Here is a 22,662-nt window from a genome sequence, read left to right as displayed (position 1 = left end):
GACTGTAATGTTTGGCTGGTGATACATTGTAATATTGGAAACCTGACATCGGCCAGCCCTTCTTCCCAAGCATCTAACAACTAGCTGTGAATCCTGTGCAAGGGAAAAAAGTTATTTCAGTTGGAATAAAGTTCAGTTGGAATAAAGTGGAATAAAGCAAGTGATATTATTAAATTACCTAAAATGTGCAAAATATCAAACACATTTCTTGACAAGGTGAAGGAGTGGCTAACATAACATTTACAAAAAGATAATATAGTGAAGGAGGCTTGGAGGGCAGTTCACGTCCCTCAGTATTCTTAAAATGGGTTCAGGTTGTGGAAGCTGACCTTGAAGTATATGCTCAAGCATACCTGAAAAGGTGTTCCTCTCTAATCTGGGCTAAGACCTTTGTATCCATTCATGGTTCACTTGGGTGGAGTTCACTGCTCTGGCTGAGAAGTGTGACAAAATGCAAGATGAGTCCTTTATTCTTCTAGCTGGCATCCATTCTTCTCCTGTATGACAGATGCTGCATTGAGACAACCTCCCCACACCCATGGAAAATTGGCAGAGACTTACTGGATTAGAGACGTTAATATGCATCACAAACTTGTTCTAAGCAATATTTTCAATTTTAAGCTGACCCCCACCACCCGAAATGACAGGCTAGCTGCTATTGTTTATTGTACGTTATATTTATTATATGTGAAAAACCAATAAAAAGAATGAGAACAAGAACTGACCACATTGTTATCCAACAGTAACCATGGAGAATAGCATACTGACATGTTCAAAAACACATATCCTATCACTTAAGATTTTCCAAATGTTTCTAGCACTTGCTTTCCTAGTGTATTTGCTGTGGAAGTAAAATAGTTTTTCCAGGATTTTGGTCCACAAAATCTTTTAACCAGCTTCAATTTGGCCAACAATCTTTCACCATGTTACCAAATCAAAAAACCCCACCACAATTCTTTTCTTCCTTTGTCACTGGAGGAACAGACTATATATATTGTGCTATATTACTGCTTCTCTGAGTGAATATTTCAATCAGGACCACACAATGTATATATGCTGTTTCTGCTGGGAAAGGACAGGAAATCATGGCTGACAATATTCTGCCAAAATGTGAATGTTACTACTTTTAATAGGTTTAACACGGGCAAACAGGATGAATTGAACTGTGGAATGATTAAACAGTGGATTTTAGCTGTAACTCCTATCCTACTTTGTTTTGATTTTAGGGCTCTAGACTAGATGATCAGAGATGTGCACCACCACCAATCATCACAAAAGGACCAACTGTACCTGATGAAGATTTTTTTAGCCTTATTTTGAGATCCCAAGGGAAGAGAATGGATGAACAGAGAGTCTTTCTGCCCTCTGATTTGAAGAGGGCAAATTCTAATTAATGGACTTCTTCAAAAGCACACAGAAGAGAAACACAGATGGATTGTGTAATACTGGAATTCCTTTTTTTTAATAATACAGGAAACAATGCCTTTAAGGGAAAAAGTTAATGGTACAGTTACTGCTGCCACAGCTTGAAAAAAACATATCTAAAAATGTTTCTAAAAAGCTCTATAGAGCACTGTTTCAATTTTCTCTCTGTAAATATTTTTTTGTTTCGTATGGTTTAGTGTTTAACGGTACTTTTCACATGGGCTTATGGAAAAAAATCCAGCTAAAATTATGTAATAGGAAAACTAGACTTAACCTCAAAAGTTTTTCTAACATCTAAGAAGTATAGAATGTTCCAAAACAATTGACAAGTATTACATTGTTTTTTTAAAAAAACCACACACACGAGAAAAATAAATATTTTCATACTAGCAAAACCTGCTGTTTTGTCTGTAAGTAAATGCCATTGGTTCTTAACTCAGATAAGTTCCTTTTGTGGTAAGGTCCTATCTCCTACTCACCCTGGAGTTTTTTCTGCTATTCTAGTTATTTGTTGCTCCCATTTGTTAAGAGAAGTCTTCCATTATTTCCTGCCTGTTATTGGGTTTTTGTTTTTTTGGTGGGTGGGGTGGGGGCTAGATTGCAGGATGTGCTCTCTCTGTCAGAGAGCTTGCTTTTGCATGGTCCTGTCTCCTTGAGGGGCTGGGAAGAGCAACCCACTTGAGGTTATTCTCCTACCTTTGAAGAACATGAACTTAGTTATGAACCAACATTCCTTTTCCATGCAGTGTTCAAGCCTTCCTCATGCAAAAACATGACACCTGGTAAAAATTAGTTCTTGATCTTGGGGTAGGGGAAAGTCACAGCTAAATAAAAGTTCTCCCGTTGAACCTAAATAACAGCTTTTACAGATACGAATATAAAAGAAATTTCATTAGTAACATTTTGTAAGAGTTTATTTTGTTGGCAAATATTAACTACAAAAAAAACTTAGCACAAATTTTAAAAGCATTTTACCAGTAGAGTCCCTTTTCGAATTACATTATTTTCTCATTAAATGTTTTAAAAATGTGTTGAAGTTGTTGTATGGAAACAAAGGTGCTTTATAAATATAATTAGGTCTTCGAGAAAAAATGTGCCCTGATACCTAATATGCAAAGAAGTTCTATAAGAATGAAAACTGACAAAAGTAGATTCACAAACATTTGTTGGTTAGCAGAGGCATTTATAAAAACCATTTCCCTGGTATAAGGAGGTCTATCAGGAAGCAGTGTTCCTCTGTTTTTGTTCCTGTAAATGAGAAGATTTAAATGAGAAGCATACAAGCCACAACCTTTCAGATTATTTTTAATTTCTGTTCCAGTGTGGAGTCAAATATTTAGTAATCTGTAAAGCGCAAAACCACTATCCTGGTACTTTTTGTAATGGTAGAAGGATAAAACTATGACATCTTCAAACACAGACTACAGTGCCATTGTTTTTAAATGTATAGGAGGCCAAGGCTCACTGCTATGCCAACCTTTACCCCAGCTAGCCCTTCCCTATTCCCTCCACTCCAGATGCATTTATGTTTGCACACATGCAATTTAAACTCTACATGGGGAAATGAGTTTTGGTGAGAATTGGTAATGGAAACTGAAGCAGAACATTGCTGCTCTCTTCAGCTTCATATCATCTTCCACCATGGCCAATATGCTGCTATTTAAAGAATGCTGTCAGTCTCATTAAACACACTTGGGCAAATCGCTCTAGGCAGCTGTTTTTACCAAAGAATCTAACTAATTCTATGCACCATTACTCAAACTTAGTAGGGCTTGTTCTCAAGTAAATATGAACAGAACTGGGTCATAAGGTTACCATCTAATACATCCAGTACTACAGAAAGTTGTTGAATATGAGCACTGGGAATGGGGCTATTGGTTTGTTTTTGTTCCTATTTTTTTTATATACAGTGGTACCTCAGGTTACATACGCTTCAGGTTACATACGCTTCAGGTTACAGACTCCACTAACCCAGAAATAGTGCTTCAGGTTAAGAACTTTGCTTCAGGATGAGAACAGAAATCGTGCTCCGGCTGCGTGGCAGCAGCGGGAGGCCCCATTAGCTAAAGTGGTGCTTCAGGTTAAGAACAGTTTCAGGTTAAGTACGGACCTCCGGAACAAATTAAGTACTTAACCCAAGGTACCACTGTATTTTGGGTTTTAATTTTGTATTTTTTGGCTGTGAACTGCCCTGTGATCTGTGGATTAAGTGCAGTATAAAATTTAATTAAAATAATACTCTTAGATCCTCTACCAACAGCATAAGTTGGATGCTCAAGTTTCACAGTACTAAAAACACAAACCCTGAACATCTTGTCTATGCTAATTTTCACATTTAGTTTGTCTCTACTATGTCTTTTATGACTTATTATCTTCACATCATTTGTTCTACAATTCAAATATAGCATGTGTCTAATGCTAAGGAAGTGGCTTGGGCACTTCAGTCTGCATGCTCCAATTGGTTCAATAAAGAATTTACTCTTCCCTTAAGTTATTAAAAATTCAATATAGTACAACTCAAAGATCATGATACTCAAGTTAGATCCATTCATTTTAATTGGACTACTCTTAAGTAGAATTTAGTTGGATCTAATCCTTTAAGTCTGAATAAAACAGCATTTGTCTACTAAGCTTGATTCTAGTAGGAATCAGATACCTAAATGATTTAAGACTTCAACTCAGATTTGACACATTCTTACATTCTCTGAATTTGATAAATAAATTTGCCTGCATTACCGAGCTTTTTGAAATTGTTATATAAATAGCTGAAATAAGGCAAGAGAGTGCATTCTTAAATCTCCAAACCCTGTTTGAGTGTAGGCAAGATTATGCAGCCTAGAATGTAACATTGTTATTCTCAAATTGGCAGATAATAAAGCAAGTCCTCAAACTGCTTCTTTGTTGGCATTTCTGTGCAGGTCTTTCCAGCCTCTGCAGCAGGCAGACGAGGGAAAGACTTCCGTGTTTGCTCAACTATGCTACCTCACTAGGAAAGGCAGAATTGGCTGAGGTGTACATCCCCTTTCTGTGATACACAAAATATACTGTATGTTAAAACTTACAGTAAAGCTCAAATGTTCTACAATCTTCTCTGTGGGTTCTTCTAATTCACATGAGTGGCTCTCTTTCTTCTTACATCCTGTTATATCTGGAACTTCTTGCTGCACACTCCTGTCCTCTTTAAAGTTACATTTTGTTTCATCTTCATTGCCTCTTGTAAATTCTTGTATGTGGCTAGGTCTGTCCAGTTCAACCAGGCTTTGATCTGTGCTGTTCTCTATTCTATCAGTAGCTTGATCACCTGGTTTGGTATCTAATCCACTCTGCAAGAAGTAACATATCACTGAATTTGTGGAACAATATTAGGTCATCAAAAATCAACAAAAAATACGAACAGTGCAATCCCATACATATATTCTCAGAAGTAAGTTTCACTGAGTTCAATGGGGCTTAGTCTCAGAAAACTGGATATAGGATTGCGGCCTTAATGGGGTATCTCAATCTGTTATTTTAGTAACGGTTTTACTGTGAAAGGTGGTCCTCTTTGGGTATATATATCTTAAGTGAGATTTGGCCATTATCTCTAAACCCTGCAACAACAGATTTTGTCATACTTCAGTTCCATTCTGTGAGCTCAGTAAGACCCTCTGATGCACAGAAACAGAACAAAAAACAAATAAAAACCACTAAAGGGGACACAAATGACTCTCAACGAGAAGACAACATTACTTTCTCCCTTGGATATAATGTGGATGGGAGAGCAACGTGGCTTTCTACATATGAGGGATGGCTTGTTGCAGTATCTTTCTTGCAAAAGCTACCTCCTCTGAAACAAACGGGTCTAATTCGTAGTGATAAGTACAAGTGTTACGTGTGGACAACATGGCTGCTTGCCATATTTTATGAATGGGGTGTTTATGGAGAAAGCTGCAGCCCTGGTATAGAAATGTGTAGTGCCTCATAAACCAATGAAATACAGGCTTTGATCCATCGAGCACTGCTGGAATTAGAAACCTTATTGCCTAAAGTGGTCAGGTGAAAAGAGGGAAATAGTGTGCTTGTTTGCTTGAATGTGTTCATTCTATGTATGTATCTTGACAGCCCTGTGAATATTCAAAGAGTACCAAGCCCATTCAGTTGGGTAAGGCGGAGTAGGAGTCCAGAAGCTAAGAGCTGAGAGGGAAAGATAGCTGAGACATTGTGGATGTTTTTTGAATGTGTCAGACTAGAACATATTATTTTCTACTGTCCATTGTACAACCGGCTACGCAAATGCATGCGATTCCCTTTTTTGGGTAGTCTAACATCATGGCACAATGAAAATGTCAGATTGTGAGGCAAAGTGAGGTCTGACAAAATCTGTTCTGTCATAGGGCTTCCAGACTTCAAGCTACAAGAGACATCCAACACCCAGGGGAAAAAAAGTTTCTTATAAAAAGTTTCTTATAACAGTCTGAAACATCCATTAAGTAAAAATATAATATCAATTTGATATTCAAACATACTAGGAATTAAGTGTTTTTCTTAAGACATTTTATTTAATACCCCGCCCAACATATTATCTATCAACTTACAGGACGGTCTTCACTGTTCTTTTTTTCTGCTTCTGTTTGTGAATTTACTTCTTCAGAAGACTGAAAAAACAAGATGAATCAAGGTCATTAAGTAATTAAGGCTACAAACCCCCAGCTAGGTCTCACTGAACTGAATGAGACTGATTCTGAGTAGACATGTTTAAGTGCACTATACATATTATTAAACCTAATGCGTTTTAATAATGCCAGTTCCATGCATTAAAACTGAAAACTGTTTTGCTCCAACTGGCTTTTGCAGCTGGATAAATGGGTCTTTACCATGAGTGTCTATTTTGTTAGGATTTTAGTCTTGCTTTAAATTTATTTGCTGTTTTTGATACTCATGTGAAAATTGTGTTAAGGTGTTTTTTAGAAAGCAGTTACGAAATTAGTGCATCCCTAGTTGGTAGTTGAGGTGCCTGTCAAGAATTGTTTTTAATGCAGATTAGAAGCCGGGCTCAGGGCGGCTAACAACAATAAAACAGTACAAAAGTACAACACAAACAACACTCTAAAATCATTCATTATAAAATTAATTAAATTCAGAGACTGTTAATTAATTAAATTCCAGAGACTGTCTCCACTTGCTTGGTCTGGGAGGCTGCTGGACGACAATAAATATATAGCACATCACCTCATTGCAAAACCTAAATATTACCTTTACTGAAGCATCTCCTCTGTCATAAGGTCCTCTATTGATGGAGTAAATATTGTATGTATTTTCCATATTTTCTATAATGTTGACACCATTTTCACCTGCGTCATTTGGCTGCAGATGTAGCATTTGTTCTTGTATTGCTCTGGTCCTTGGAGGAAGTGCAGGAGGTGGCTGTTTATCCCTTGGAGGAAGTGCAGGAGGTGACTGTTTGCCCCTTGGGGGAAGTGCAGGCGGCTGTTCATCTGTTGGAGGAAGTGCTGGAGGTGGCCGCTTGTCTGAGTAGCTTAACATCCTTAGCGCATTCACTGAGCTTCCAGCCCCAAAGCAGAAACCCTACAAAAGAGACACCCTTGTAAGTACTCTGACAAACTTTGTTTCCACTCCTCCTTTTAACACGGGTTTTTACATTGTTTTGTTTTGAAAATAGGCTCAAGATCTGTGTTCCTATATATATTCATTAAAATAAGATAATTTTTTCAAGAGATTTTCTTCATTATCAACTATTCTTAGTCAGACATAATGGAAATAGTATTTCTGTAACTGCCCTATATAACAGAGAATTAAATTCTTGGACTTACTTATATTCATATAAGAATAGAGCTTTATAAATGAGTATTACTTTTAGTCAGTCCACCTAACAGAAAATGCCATTATGTACCACTGCTGTGGCATTTTCTATTTCATAAATCTTTAAATATGGATAATTTGTTTCTTTGTGTTCTAGAATACTTCAGTATGGAGAAAGATTATACTATCCTTGAAAAATAAATTGTTATTTATGCCCCAAAATATTAGCTGTAGATGTCAACAAGTTAAGTCTTCCTTATCTTCTAACACTTCTTTCTTAGGACTAGAAAGAGCATCAATATACAATCACAGCTGCCTCTTCTTGCACAAGGAGGTGGAACAACTGTGCTAGAACTAAGATGTTATTTCTGGAACTACCTTGTCTATCACTCACAGGTAAGTAGCTAATTGTACCCTTACTTCAGTCTTACTGGTGTTAACTTGTTGAGCAAATCCATTGTTAGTTGTATCTACTTTCACAATTTCTAATCCATGTGTGCAGTACTGGATCCCCCATGTGTCTGTGCATGTACATACCAAAACTGCTATTGCTATGATCACCAGCACTGGAATATGTAGCAGCAATGGAATCTCTTTCATGAGTGCTTTAATAAATTCACCAATTCCTTGACCTATGTGTTTCAATGGCTCCGTTACAAAATTGGTAAATGTAACAGCCAATGCCTAAAACCAGACAGAAAGTAAAATTAGAATGATAGTGAAGCTGTCAGAATCAAACAAAATACAAATGACTCAGTTAGAAAAAGAGAATACCTTCGTTGGAGGAACAAGCCAAATAGGATTTACTAATACGGTTTCATAATACTTTTGACAAGGATCATCTTGGAACGTCATCGAGCTTCTAAACCATTCTATAGTTAAAAAGCAACAAGTCATACAACTAACAAAAAAAAAGCAAGCATATTTTGGCTGTAAGGATGAATAAATAACTGGATGTTTTCAGTGTGTAATAAGAAATCATATATAGACAGTGAGGAGGACGTAAACACTTAACTATACTTGTCTTATCAAAAGAAATGATACAAGATCTGGAAGGAAATGATTTTCTAATATTTACACCAACAGTCAGGGTATTTTAAAGTATATTTGCTAAATTGGAGGTAAGCCCCGTCTTGAGTGGAAGACATGGCTGAAGAACAATTTGCAGAATGGAACACACCCACCCCCAACCTGCCAGATTGGTATTTGGGCACTGTGGTATAAACCATTGAGCCTTGGGCTTGCCGATCAGAAGGTCGGTGGTTCGAATTCCCGCAACGGGGTGAGCTCCTGTTGTTTGGTCCCAGCTCCTGCCAACCTAGCAGTTCGAAAGCATGTGTAAGTGCAAGTAAATAGGTACCACCCTGGCGGGAAGGTAAACGGCGTTTCTGTGCGCTGCTCTGGTTTCGCCAGAAACGGCTTAGTCATGCTGGCCACATGACCAGGAAAAATGCTCTGCGGACAAACGTCGGCTCCCTCAGCCAGTAAAGCGAGGTGAGCACCGCAACCCCAGAGTCGTTCGCGTCTGGACTTAACTGTCAGGGGTCCTTTACCTTTACCTTTTTAGGTAAGCAATATTGCAAAATGGCTAAACAAACTATAGCAAAACTATAAACTATAGCAAAAACCGCTATTGCAAAAGGGCTAAATAAATGGCAAATGGCACTTTCTTTCCTCAGGAGGAGGAAGTATCCATACATTGGTCTGCTGCCAAATAGTCGTATTTACTTGCTTTTAGTCCTGTTTTGTTCTGATTAGGTACATAAGTAAAATGTAACAGATACAGAGAAACTTGTTACTTTCCCTCTGTATTCTCTTCCCCAGGCCCTTTTCTCCTAGCACTACAATGGGAGAGTAACAGAAAGGTTCTTAGAAGTTTGCTAACCTAGATTATCAGACTCAGTTCTCCTCCGAAATGGCTATTTGGTTTAGCAGCAGCACTAGAAGAGTGCACTGGGCTGAAAAGGCCAAGGGTGATGCTGAACTTCTCCAGTATTCATGTCTTCATTTCCCTTCATCCCACTAAAATGCCGTTCTCTGTCATTTTTTTAGATGTTCAGCAGACCTGATTCCCAGACCCTAGTCTATCGCCAAAAAAACTAGTTTGGGCTCAACAACAAGCAGACAATATGTCTTCTGTAGATATCTCAAGGAGCACATCCACCTGACTTGTTCAAAGACAATTACATTAAATGAATCTACCACCAGGAAAGAGATTCATTTCAGAAGATTATCAGTGAGCCAGCTGTATGAATGACACAGTCCAACTAAGCAAGTTGAAATGCTTGAATATACAGGCAATGTTTCAGGAATAATTATGTTTGAATCATTATATTGGCACAAGGAAGAAGTGACCCAGAGAGTAAAATCAGCAATATCAGAAATGTGTTGTTGGCATCTGTCTCAAAAGACAATGGAGTGTGCCGCCAGGGTGTGAAGCCAAATCTCTGCATTAGCAGCACTGAAGTGACCTTGCCGGAACACAAGCCTGAGCTATGTGTATGGAAGTCCTTGACTGTCTAGACAAAACCCTGCTCTCAGGCTCACTAATGTGGTCCAAAGGAAAACAAAATGTTTGGCAACAGCTTGGAAGCAGGAGTTGCTGGAAGGAGGCATACAAGGAGCCATCCAACCGTCTTAGGTACTCCACTCCAGATTTGTATAGGGTTTAGAGCCAATCTTAAAAATAAGCTTAAATGTTTACTAAATCAATCAAACAAACAAAAATTTATTTAACACCCCCCCCCCCCAATCTGGCTGGGTTTCCTCAGCTACTCTGGGCAGCTCCCAACAGAATAATAATAATAATAATAATAATAATAATAATAAAGTGACAAAACATCAAACATTAAAAACTTCCCTAAACAGGACTGCCTTCAGATGTCTTTTAAAAGTCAGATAGTTGTTTATTTCCTTGCCATCTGATGGGAGGGAGTTCCACAGGGCGGGCGCCACTACCGAGAAGGAAATCTGACATGGAAAGTTAGCAAGCAAAACAAAAACAGCTCACCTATTAGACCATCACTCCAGCGGATCTTCTCAGCACATACAGTATCAAATTTTCCCATTTTTGCCACTTCAGCTTGATGCTGAGCAAAGGCTACCTACAACAGAAACAAAAGGATTTTAACAATTTAACAAAATTGTTAAATCAATTTCATTTTGGAATATTTTTTTAAAAAGTGGATGAAAATCCCACTGCCCTCTGTTTCCACAGAGCCTGTGGGAAATTCCTTATGACTTAATATTTTGATTTATTTTTTTTTGTACTGTATTAATGCAATTTGATGTTACTTGTAAACTGTCTTGGTAGGATTTGCATCCTAAAAGCAGGATATAAATAAATCCAACTAATATACTTCCAAATGCAGCTGCAACTTTCATATACAATAAAACTGAATAATTAAAAGCTATTAAAAGTCTACTTCTTAAAACATATGATTATTCAAAACAGATTGCACACATATGGCTCTTGAGGTCAAGCACTCTTCTTTCTGTGACTGAGCCATAAAATTACTGAAAAATAGCAGAGGGGAAAGAGTCTATTACACCTGCTGCAGCACACTGTTAATTTTATAAGATTGGCACACAGGATAATAAAAGTTCAAAACTACTGAACTGCTAGTAAATCATGGAGAAGGAAAGACCAATGTTCCAATCTCACTAGACCATAACGAGAACGAACCTGACATATTTTAAAATAGTTTTGCACAAGTGTCCCAAAATAGCCTCTGATTATTACTGGATCAACATCAAAATGTGCCGGATAAGAACATTTTTTGTTTTAAGGGTAGCAAGTGTGGTAGCCTGAGTTTATATTGAGCCCTGTTAAGTTATTGAGCTAAATAGTGAGTGGCACAATATTTTCTGTATTTTCAGGGCACACTGATATCCACTTCCCCATTACTACTTAATAAACACTAATAATTGTTTACCTTATATAGGTACATCCAGTTCCACCCAAAACTGATGAGAAAACTTACGAATAAAACACGTTTTAGCTGTGTAAACCAACCAATGCGTGTCCATAGTTCTGTAGCAACTATTACTGAAATGCACACTAAACACAGAAGTACCTTTTAGAAAACAAGAGATAAAAAGAGAGATAAATTGCAAAAGAATTATAAAAGCCAAGACCATTTAAAATGGGAGGAACCTACATTTTTAGCATTGAAGCATTTTTAGCATTTATCTGATAATAGACAAATTTTCCATTCAGCTTCTGCTTGAGGGAATCATGAGCAGTATGCATTAAAGGGATCATGGGGTGGGGTGGCAGCAGCCTCATTTTGGTTTCTTGAAGTTAAACTGAACAATGTGGAACCATTATCATGTTGGTGAACATTTATTAAACCTCATATTCTAACAGCTATAACTTCTTTTCATTTACAATAGCTTGATGGCAGCCAAATGTGAACTGAAATTTAAACAGATGCCATTCAAATCATCTCTCGGCATGAAGCGCACTGGTGGATCTCGGGCCAGTCACTACCTCTCTCAGCCTAACCTACCTTACAGGGTTGTTATGGGGATTGAAGAAGGGGTAAACAATGTGTAACCTTGACCTCCTTGGAGAAAAAGGTGGGGTATAAATGCAACAAACAAATTTACTTTAGACTTTTGCAGTACATACCCCATGAAGCTGCACTCAAGACAATGCTACAAATTTTGAACTGATTCATATCCCTTTATTTTTGCACACCTAGACATAAATGTGGTGCTGAACTCATGGTAGGAAAGCAGTCATGGCTGAAATTTGGATCACAAATTAAGCAGTCCTGACCTACTACTGCTGCCTGAAAACATTAAAAGACTTTATATACTCAGCCTTCAGTGGGACAAAGCACTGCATATAGGTTTTATCTTTTTCTGTCTGGTGCAAGTGAGGTACCCATGACTATATTTGCTGTAGAAAAGCACCTTACTGCAGAAAAATTATCTCACCATAAAGACATTATATGCATCAGCCCCAAATGTGTCCTCAAACTTCCATTTCCAAACTTCAGCATCATGATGCCTAAAGTTAATCAGAATATCACTGAGTGCATCATCCAAAGCAGCTGATTTCCAGCCCTCTTCATTAAGGAACCTGTTGATTTCATTAAATGTCTGTTTTGTAAGGATGATCTCAGCATCATAATGCACATCTCCAGTGCTATCATCAGGCTAAAAAACAAGACAACACAGTTGAATTGGCAACTGACATTTCTTGCAGATAATAACAAAGTAATCTGACTGTTAACCATAGCTAAGCAGAGCCTTACTAAATCACACTGACTGACTGCTGTAGTGACGAAGTTAAAGAGCAAAGAATTCTTATACAGTTTATGTGGACGTTACATTATGGGGATTACGCCTAAAGCCAAAATTATGTATAGTCAAAACACAATCGGTTCAATGGTGGGTGGGACTGTTAGTCTTTTTCTCCAGATGCTTCCCCCCCCCCTTTCCATTAAAAAAAATTTTTTTTGCCAAGCATGTAAAGCTGAATGCGCACAAGTTAAATGCATGTAAGTCGCTGTGCAAGGACTAGTCTGTCAAATAATACCATAATTAGGATTTCTCTGCTTAATATTTTCTAAGTACACATTCACCTACACTAGTCTCAAAACCAGGGCAAGCCCAATACATTTTGGCACCTAAGACGAACCACAAAATGGTGTAGCCCCCTGCTCTGCCAAGGACGAACGGGCAAGTGAAGATCTACATCAGCAATAGCAAGTAATGCATTCCTTGCAGGCCAGATGTGCTGCCTTTGTGGATCTTGTCGTGTGAGGCAATCACCTCACCTTACCTCATGGCTGGGCCGGCCCTACTCAAACCTATTACCCAGATTCACAGGTAAAGCTGTTGATGTATATACAGTACCAACAGAAGATGGGAGTTCTGTGAAAATCATATATCAAACCTAATACTGTAGTTATAGAAGTCCTTGATCCAAGGGTTTATTACAAAAAACAACAACAACAACCCACAAAAAACAACAACAAAACAACAACCCACCAAAAAACCAACCAAGGACTGGTTTGGCAAACCTTTTGAAGCCCAAGGGCAGCATTCCTCCTAGGCAACCTTCTGGGGACTGCATGGCAGTGGTGGGTAAGGTTTGAGGCAAAAAGTAGGTACTGTAGAGCAACAGATATGACTCTTATCCTTTTTCCAGTTGGCTACATTAAGAGATTTATACATATCTCTTCACCATCCAAGCAAGCAAGCAAGCAAGCAGGCACGCATGTAAGCAGCATTAACACAGCATAATGAGACAGCTGAGTTAAGACAAAGCACTTGAGGAAAGGATACAGCAGTATTAGTGAGGGGTGTGGCTTGGGAAGGAAGCACTGCCTGGGAAGAATCCTGAGGGCCAGACAGGAACTCCTTGGGGGGGGGGACATTCAACCCCAAGGCACCTCTAAGAGACTTTGCCCAAGACTAAGTCTATATAAGACTACAGAACCAAACCCATCTTATCCATGAATATAGGATGTTTTCATGTTTTATGTAAGATTACTTGTTAGCCACATGAACGCAAAGTAAAAAAAATAAAAAAAAGAATAAATACATGGTTGGGTTCTATGACATACTTACTATCTTAACAATGAATGTGCTGCTTGCATAGGACACTGCTAAGAATACGTTAATCTTTAAATGAGCGAATGTATATAGCAATAAGAATGTTGGCTTATTCAGATACTCACAAGACCAAGTCTTCCAGCTTCAATTAAAATCTTCTTCAAATATCTCTTAAAAACATGGATGCTATTGTTTTCATATAACTTGGCTTTATCTTTCTTTTCATATTCTTCAAGCTGCAAATATAAAGTATTTCAATATCACATTTTACCAATCTTAATTCATGTAGTATATACAGTAGTACTTCGGGTTACATAAGCTTCAGGTTAAATACGCTTCAGGTTACAGACTCCGCTAACCCAGAAATAGTACCTCAGGTTAAGAACTTTGCTTCAGGATGAGAACAGAAATTGTGCTCCGGCAGCATGGCAGCAGCAGGAGGCCCCATTAGCTAAAGTGGTGCTTCAGGTTAAGAACAGTTTCAGGTTATGAACGGACCTCCGGAACGAATTAAGTACTTAACCCAAAGTACCACTGTAATACGTATACTGTGGCCAGACAATGCCTTAGCCAAGCAATAATCCATTGTACAGTGGTACCTTGGTTTACAAACACAATCCATTCTGGAGGTCCGGTTGTAAACCAAAACAGGTTGTAACCCAAGGCGCACTTTCACCAATGGGGCCTCCCCCCCCCCAAATGTTTGTAATCCAAAAAAAGGGACACACACTTCCAGGTTTGACGTGGTTGTAATCCAAATGGTTGTAATCCAAAGCGGTTGCAAACCAAGGTACCACTGTACTGTGTATATTGATTAGACTAACACGTAGGCTAATGTTCACATGTAGGCTAAGGTCCATTGATTGCAGAGGCACTCTGGCCCTTAATAATTGAAATCTACTTGCTGAAAGCATCCCAAAAACACAGTTCAAGATCTATTTATGTTCAAGAGATTTGACTCCAGACAAGTATTGAAACCTATTTTAAAAATGAGACTTGTGATCCATCATGCCAAATGCAGTCCATCAGCTAAGAATGGCACCTAACAGGAGCATAATGAGCTGCTTGCTTTTGATGTCTGCTGAAATATAGGGTTATCAAGCAACTGGCAACTTATGATATATCGCTGGTGAGCCAGGTTCAGCTTGGTGGGTCAAAAGCTATACATGCCTATTATAAACAAAGGTCAATGTCCCAAGAAACAGTCTATGTTTCTACATCTAATCTTTTGCATATACAGGGGCTGTTGTGGTAGATCTTCATAGTAGCTCAACACTCTACACATAGTAGCTAATAATACAATAACAAATACTGCGTTGCAGGCACTAATACTGCAATCCCACATTTACCTGGAGTTAAGTCTCAGTTAACTCCATGGGACTAACTTGTATGTAGTCATGCAGATGACTGTGTTGTAAATGCACAAATCTGCACTTGTTGAGGTCAACAATGAAACTCTCACTGGTTTTAATAAATTCAGATTGTGGACCAAATAATTAAGAGTATTGATTCTTACCACCACCCATCAATATGAATGCTTACCCAATAATATATTTCTGTGAAGGTGATAGACCAACAATATCTGAATTTATGAAAAGAATATGTAAACAATATTTTCATAAATAAAGCAATATATTAAATATGAAGCATCATACATGCAAACAAACCTTAAGAATTAAAGAATCTAGTTGCTTTTGGCATATGGAAACATCCACAATATTTTCTTTTACCACTGATTTGTGGGGAACTTTCTTATCTTCAGAATCATCCTGGTTCACCTGCAGTAACTGTAATCATAGGCATTTCTTAATATTTCTACTGTAATGTATAGACCAGAAATCTCATATCAATATGGTTGCTTCATTTTGCATATTTATTGGAAAAAGAGTAAAGAGAGAAAAGGTAGAACTCAACAAAATTTGTCACTCATTGCTGCTGAATGCATGAACAAGAAATAATATCAACAAAATAATTTAACTAATTATATTGTTTGTAGTATAAACATGCTAACCAAATATGTATTTTCCCTCTCATTTATTGGGTTCTCAGCTCACTGGTACTTTGTGTAAATCCAACTGGAGCGATGCAAGTTTCATAATATAATAATAAGTTATTATTAATACCCTGCCCAAATTTCCCTAAACAGGGCTGCCTTCAGATGTCTTCTAAAAGTCAGATAGTTGTTTATTTCCTTGACATCTGATGGAAGGACGTTCCACAGGGCGGGCGCCACTACCAAGAAGGCCCTCTGCCTGGTTCCCTGTAACTTCGCTTCTCGCAGTGAGGGAACCACCAGAAGGGAGTGGAGACGCTCCTTCAGGTACAGTGGGCCAAGGCCGTTTAGGGCTTTAAAGGTCAGCACCAACACTTTGAATTGTGCTCGGAAACGTACTGGGAGCCAATGTAGGTCTTTCAAGACTGGTGTTATGTAGTCTCGGTGGCTGCTCCCAGTCACAAGTCTTGCTGCCACATTCTGGATTAGTTGTAGTTTTTGGGTCACCTTCAAAGGTAGCCCCATGTAGAGCGCATTGCAATAGTCCAAGCAGGAGATAATCAGAGCTCTTGCGAGACAGTCTGCAGGCAGGTAAGGTCTCAGCCTGCGTACCAGATGGAGCTGGTAGACAGCTGCCCTGGACACAGAATTGATCTGCACCTCCATGGACAGCTGCGAGTCGAAAATGACTCCCAGGCTGTGCACCTGGTCCTTCAGGGGCAGTTACCCCATTCAGGACCAGGGAATCCTCCACACCCGCCCTCCCCGTCCCCTCAAAACAGCATTTCTCTGTTGTCAGGATTCAACCTCAATCTGTTAGCCGCCATCCATCCTCCAACCGCCTCTAGGCACTCACACAGGACCTTCACCGCCTTCACAATTTGAAAGAGAGGTAGAGCTGGGTATCATCCACATACTGATGAACACCCAGACCAAACCCCCTGATGATCTCTCCCAGTGGCTTCATGTAGATGTTAAAAAACATGGGGGAGAGGACGGAACCCTGAGGTAACCCACAAGTGAGAGCCCAGGGGTCTGAACACTCATTCCCCAACACCACTTTCTGGCCACAGCCCAGGAGGGAGGAGTGGAACCACTGTATAACAGTGCCCCCAGCTCCCAGTTCCTCTAGACGGTCCAGAAGGATGTCATGGTCAATAGTATCAAAGACCGCTGAGTGATCCAGCAGAATTAGGAAACAACTTTCACCTTTGTCCCTATCCCACCGGAGATTATCGACCAGCGCGACCAAGGCAGTTTCAGTCCCATGATGAGGCCTGAATCCCGACCGGAAGGGATCCAAATGGTCCGCATCCTCCAGGCGTGCTTGGAGTTGTTCAGCAACCACCTGCTCAATCACCTTGCCCAAGAATGGAATATTTGAGGCTGGGCAATAGTTGGCCATATCAGCTGGGTCTAAGGATGTTTTTTTAAGAAGCAGTTTAATAACCGCCTCTTTCATAGAATCATACGAGTTGGAAGAGACCACAAGGGCCATCGAGTCCAACCCCCTGCCAAGCAGGAAACACCAGCGGGTCTGAGAAGGCTCCCTCACAGAGGGAAGCATTCACCACCCCGCAGAGCCCATCGCCCAGCCCTTCCCGGCTCGCTTTTATTAGTCATGAGTTTCCCATATTCACTGGGAGTCCCATGCCAGCAGAAGCTGCCCAGTATCCCCTTCAAAACCACAATCTGTGCACTCAAGAGAGGATGTGCATAGAGAACTGTCCCAAGCCCTCCTGTCCACATGGTGCTACATGTGCAACTGAGAGCACTCAGGGATTATATTTTTTTCAAAAACAAATGGAAAAGAAAATACCAATAAAATGTGGAATAATATTTGGCAGCCTTCAAAATCAACCAACTATTACTTCCTTCCAATCCCTTTTTTGTAATTACTCTGTTTGAATCTAAAGATGCAATCAGAGCTCAGTAAGACACCCCTATCAGTTCATCATGAGGACAGAATGGAATCGTTCCAGTAAGAAAAAACTGTTAGGATATTTCCGTTCCACCTTAAAAGGGAGCAGGCTTTGTGAGTCACAGAGTCTGCGTATTTCCTGTTCACAGGAAGTTTCTCTTTTTGTTATTGCTTTCGTTTTTCTCTCTGTGCCTGAACATCGAAGCAGGCAGTCATGTTTTTCTTTGTTCTGACCAACGCTGAATAAAGTTGTAAATATGCTCTCCTGAGTGCATCTTTCGCTGTACGAACTCTGCTGATAGAGCGTGCAACAGTCCTTGGAATGTGAAAAGCTATTTCCGAGGCTTTTGTCGCTAATTGATTGATACTGCGTTTCTACCAGAGGTCGATGGATCGTCCGGAGACAGCGTGGGGCATGGAGATGGCCTTTGTCTCCCTGGCAGTATCCCAACAAAAACAATGTTCAACTTTAGGTTTATTAATTTGTTGCAGTATGTGTTCTGTAAGGGAGCCAATCCAGACATCCATGGTGAACAGGTTCTTTAAAGGGCATCAACTAAACCATTTACTGAACAGCAACTCAAATTCAAAATGTGTACCTTATCAGGCTTTCTCATGGTTCCTGAAGCTGCATCATAGTTTAACATGTCTGTTGGATCAATCCAGTCATCATTTTGAGTTTCACTCCCTCCTATCAGCAGGGTTACACACAGTATCAAAGGAGCTAGCATCATCTGTCACAAAACACAATTGATGGTTTTAGCAGAATCAAAATCCTCTGGGACAAATTGAACTATTTAGTGCTGAGCATTCTTCAAGGTAATTTGTCTACGTCATCTGGTTACTCTAGTTAAGGAAAAGAGAAATATAACTTAATTTACTTGTTAAACTTGCACCCTATCCTTTATGCAAGTAACTCAAGAGTGACATATAAAGTTATCTCTTGCAGTCCCCATTAAATTCTACCTGCTTAGCTTCCAAACACCTTCAAAAACTTGATCTGCAGCATAATTTTACATGAACATCAGATTAGATTAACTAGTATGTGTGGAAGTCTGAGGTTGCACACTCAAATGATGGTCATAAAGTCTAGTAAACTTTACCCTAAATCATGGTTGCAAAACTCTGGCATATGTATGGACAAAGGCAAATCTGATAAAAGCAAGCTGTATTAAGCTCCAGTTAAACTTAACTCATATTACCCAAGCCTGACCACAGAGATGTTTTAAAAAACAAAACCCAGTCTTCCCATTGACTGCTAGGAGTTTCACAGACCTATTAGTGCCATTCAAAGAATGATACCAATATCCAAACCCACAATTAAAAGAATAGGAGACTTAAGGGCTGTCACATGGAAGAAAGAGCACGCTTGTTTTCTCCTGCTCTTGAGGGTAGGACTCGAGGCAATGGCTTCAAGTTACAAGACAGGAGATTCCAATGAAACATCTGGAAAAACTTTTTGATAGTAAGAGCTGTTCAGCAGTGGAACAGACTCCCACAAGAGGTGGTGGATTGTCCTTCCTTGGAGGTTTTTAAGCAGAGGTTGGATGGCCATCTGTCATGGATGCTTTAGCTGAGATTCATGCATTGCAGGGGGTTGGACTAGATGACCCTTGGGTCTCTTCCAACTCTAAGTTTCTATGACGCATATATAGGGTAGGACATGTTCAAGACCTAGGCCAGACATCAGTTGGGAAAGTTAATACCACATTTACAGGGTTCTGGGTGAAATATAATAACTTATAACTCCTTTACTAGTGTGCCACTTGCTAGACAACTTTCTAAGAAAGTCTGGCTGGTATTAAAAAAAGAATTTCACCGAGACTTCTCTGCACACAAACACATTATTTGTTAACAGCAGCATTTTTGGTTCTCAAAAAGATTTGCAAGTTTTGTGTCAAAGAAATGAAAGACAGCATTTCTTCTTTCCTTATTGCATAGCAACCTCATACCCCCTCTTATCTGCACACACTCCTGCCTACCTGTCTAAATATGGGCAGTGTACTATGCTGCTGGCAGTCCTCCTCATTTCAACGCTGCACAAGAACAGAAGAGCCTGCTAAATCAGGTCTGTTTTTGCAGCAGCCAACAATCAGAAGGTCTGTGGGAAGCCTGAAAGCAGAAGCTGAGCATAACAGCAGCATTTTCCCCACTCATCGTTCCCAGGTCACAGCAACTGGGGGTTCAAATAAGTAGAGTTAAGCCATTGGTAGAGAATTAACTGCAGTCAAACATAACTATGCATAAGTGCATGAAGGCATTAAGACCAGAGATGTCTGTTCCTAGACTCAGCCATGTAACTGACCAAAGAAGATGTGCCTAAGCAAGTTCCAAGCTTAGAGCAGGTATTTGAAGCTATCTTTCTGTATTTTCTACCCACTAGTATTCTGCCTGCGTTCTCTTTGCTGCTGCTTGGATAAATAAACGAATCTCTGACCTTTGTAAGCAACATATTTTAAACTTACTTAATAGCATGCAGTCAGTTCGCTGCAAGATGGGTAGAAAGAATGCTGTTTGCAAGCAGGCTAAATAAGATAAAAGGGTCTAACAACATAAAGCTGTAGAGCTGCTTGACTTTTGTTAATTTAAACTCTGCTACTGGGGGCTCTCTCCTGCTAACAGGGACATAGCTAGGGGGTTGGTCAGGTTGGACCACGGTAAGGGCACAGTTGGGGGGGCGGGGCGGATACAAAAAAAAATGCACCTCTCTACTCTGGCTCGGAGTGGGAGCCATCGCAACTGCCTTGCCCGGGGCGGGGGGATCTCCCCAGTCTGGCCAACAGAGCGCAAGGGATTTCTTTTTTTTTGGGGGGGGGGTGATCCATCTCCTTGCCCAGAGCGCAAGGGAGCCCAGCTATGCCTCTGCCTCTTGGGAGTGAATTTAACCCCGCATTTTGAATTCAGGCATCCAGATTCTTTTGTTATTTACTCCCCTCCCCCTTCAAACCCCTCCCCCCACATACCTTTGGGTCACAGGCAGGGCTTTTTCAGCCAGAACTCAACTCCGGCACCTCTCAGGTGGGCACCACTGCCATTATAAGAGAACAAGGGAGGCGTTCGTAGGGATTTCCGGCTCCTCTTTTTCTAGAAAAATAGCACGGGTCACGGGGATTTGTCTTTTCCTCCCCCCACACCATGGATAGGGTTGGCCACGGCCACCGAAAGCGAAAGCTGCTGCTTTGAAAAGCGGCGACAGACTCACACCCGCCCACAACCCTGCCTGCCTGAGAGGGAAAACGCTTCTCGCCCGCATTAGACGCCGTGCAACCGTCTTGGGGGGGAAAATGAAAAGGGGAAGGCGGAACGGCAACCCTGGAGAGGGAAAATGCCTCGTCATCCAGGCCCGGGGGGAGCGGGGAGAACGACAGAAGGAGGACCGAGGCCACGACCACTGGCTGGCGGGGCGTCCCCGCCTGAGGGAAAGAGGCGACGGACGGAGGAAAACTGAGAAAACCACCACGCCCACAACCAACGAACACACAACCCCTTCCCCCTCCGCCGCATTAGCAGCGCGCGCGCACCACCTGAGGGATTCGCTTCGCCAACCGCCAACGGTTCCTCGCGCTTTTCAAAACAAGCGAACGAAGGCAACGGACCCTCGCAATTTCCGGCGGCCTCGGCTCAACCGCGCTTCCTCGGATCCGCGAGCTCGGCCGTCATCCGCTTCGGCCTGGCGCTCGGCTTTCGGTGGCTTCCTTCGCTCGCGCCTCTCTATCGGCGGTCGACTTGGCTCGCCTGCCGCGGGCGCTCTGATAGCCGCGTGATAGGGCGGCGGCGGCGGCGAGGTTGGGATGCTTAAGTTTATATCCGTTTAGCTCGGCAGGGCTTGTCTCGACGAGATGCGCGCGGGGTGGTGCTGCAAAAGAGAGGGCAGTTCTTCTAGCCAGAGTGCAGAGGCAAAGGTATCGCATCTTATTTCGAAGTAGAGTGCTTTTGGTCTTAAACTGATAGGTTTTACTTTTATTGCAGCAATAACCGTGCTTAGCCCATTTGCAAAACTAAGCAGGGTCCGGTGTGGTTTCAAATTGGATGGGGGACCGCCTGTTGAGATACCTACATTGCAAGGGGGTTGGACTAGATGGTCCTGAGGGTTCCTTCCAACTCCATGATTCTGCAAAACCCGGGACTCTTATGCAGAAGACGGAATTGCAGCTGGTGTACCACAAAACGGCTGAAAGGTGGTATAGCCCTGTCCTCCTTGGTGGGCGGGCAGCCGCTTTAATTTAGAAGTACCCACTGATGGGGGACGCGGGTGGTGCTGTGGGTTAAAACACAGATCCTAGGACTTGCCGATCAGAAGGTCGGTGGTTCGAATCCCCGTGACGGGGTGAGCTCCCGTTGCTCGGTCCCTGCTCCTGCCAACCTAGCAGTTCGAAAGCATGTCAAAGTGCAAGTAGATAAATAAGTACCGCTCCAGCGGGAAGGTAAACTGCTCTGGTTCGCCAGAAGCGGCTTAGTCATGCTGGCCACATGACCCGGAAGCTGTACACCGGCCAATAAAGCAAGATGAGCACCGCAACCCCAGAGTCGGCCACGACTGGACCTAATGGTCAGGGGTCCCTTTACCTTACCCACTGATGGTAAATTTTGTTTAACTTGCCTCTTTTGTCACATCCTCAAGCTTCATTTAAGCTGTGTAGGTTTTGTTTTTGTTTTTTAAAGTGTATTGTCTTTAATATAGTAAAACTTTTAAAGAGGTCCGTTACAGAACACTGTTGCAGAACAGTATGTGCACCTACCGTTCTCCATTAATCTGTGTTGTCTTTTGTTGAGTTTTCAGGGATTTGTTTTACTGGATTATTATATAGGCCACCAAAACTGAGCACCTTTTTAAAGGGAGAACAGGGACACCCACAAGAGATAGACCAGCCAAGATTTTAGGTACCGTAATCCTGTAATGCACTGGTTTTCCAACTGGTGGATTGGGAGAGTTTCAGCCTGATCTAAGTTGGGT

The 22,662-nt window shown here is 41.0% G+C and overlaps 2 protein-coding genes and 1 long non-coding RNA gene across 17 annotated transcripts in view; 2 read left to right on the top strand and 1 right to left on the bottom strand.

The window, feature by feature from the left end:
* The window catches only part of GPSM2 (G protein signaling modulator 2), a 34,765-nt gene extending 32,945 nt beyond the window's left edge, over window positions 1-1,820 (top strand). For 5 of the 6 annotated variants that reach the window (XM_083620298.1, XM_083620299.1, XM_083620300.1 and 2 more), the window contains one exon: window positions 1,227-1,820. In XM_083620298.1, the coding sequence (XP_083476424.1) occupies window positions 1,227-1,394 (168 nt within the window). In that variant the 3' untranslated portion in view covers window positions 1,395-1,820. Of the gene's footprint in view, window position 1 lies in introns of all 6 variants that reach the window. The other variant, XR_014549556.1, reaches the window with a different exon arrangement.
* Window positions 659-21,407, bottom strand: CLCC1 (chloride channel CLIC like 1). Of its 10 annotated transcripts, none has more exons than XM_083620328.1 (15): window positions 21,230-21,407; window positions 20,672-20,736; window positions 19,691-19,884; window positions 18,308-18,442; window positions 15,462-15,581; window positions 13,920-14,030; window positions 12,169-12,390; window positions 11,160-11,300; window positions 10,235-10,328; window positions 7,999-8,096; window positions 7,762-7,908; window positions 6,658-6,990; window positions 6,000-6,059; window positions 4,488-4,748; window positions 659-2,673 (listed from the first exon to the last, which is right to left on the bottom strand). In XM_083620328.1, the coding sequence occupies exons 4-15, from the start codon at window positions 18,440-18,442 to the stop codon at window positions 2,644-2,646; spliced, it is 1,752 nt and encodes a 583-aa protein (XP_083476454.1). In that variant the 5' UTR covers window positions 19,691-19,884; window positions 20,672-20,736; window positions 21,230-21,407; the 3' UTR covers window positions 659-2,643. The 10 variants fall into 10 exon arrangements, with proteins under 10 accessions (XP_083476454.1, XP_083476450.1, XP_083476452.1 ...); XM_083620324.1 differs by having other exon boundaries at window positions 20,672-20,792; window positions 21,233-21,407; XM_083620326.1 differs by having other exon boundaries at window positions 19,691-19,820; window positions 20,672-20,792; window positions 21,233-21,407.
* LOC310765447 lies at window positions 6,872-10,227 on the top strand. Its single transcript, XR_014549593.1, has 3 exons — window positions 6,872-7,009; window positions 7,506-7,620; window positions 9,277-10,227. It is a non-coding gene; the product is annotated as an uncharacterized lncRNA (long non-coding RNA).
* Window positions 21,408-22,662: the final 1,255 nt, after the last annotated feature.

This window comes from Podarcis filfolensis (genome assembly GCF_964270895.1).
Source record: "Podarcis filfolensis genome assembly, chromosome: 6".
Taxonomy (NCBI): domain Eukaryota; kingdom Metazoa; phylum Chordata; class Lepidosauria; order Squamata; family Lacertidae; genus Podarcis; species Podarcis filfolensis.
This window is presented reverse-complemented; position numbering and strand designations above follow the sequence as displayed.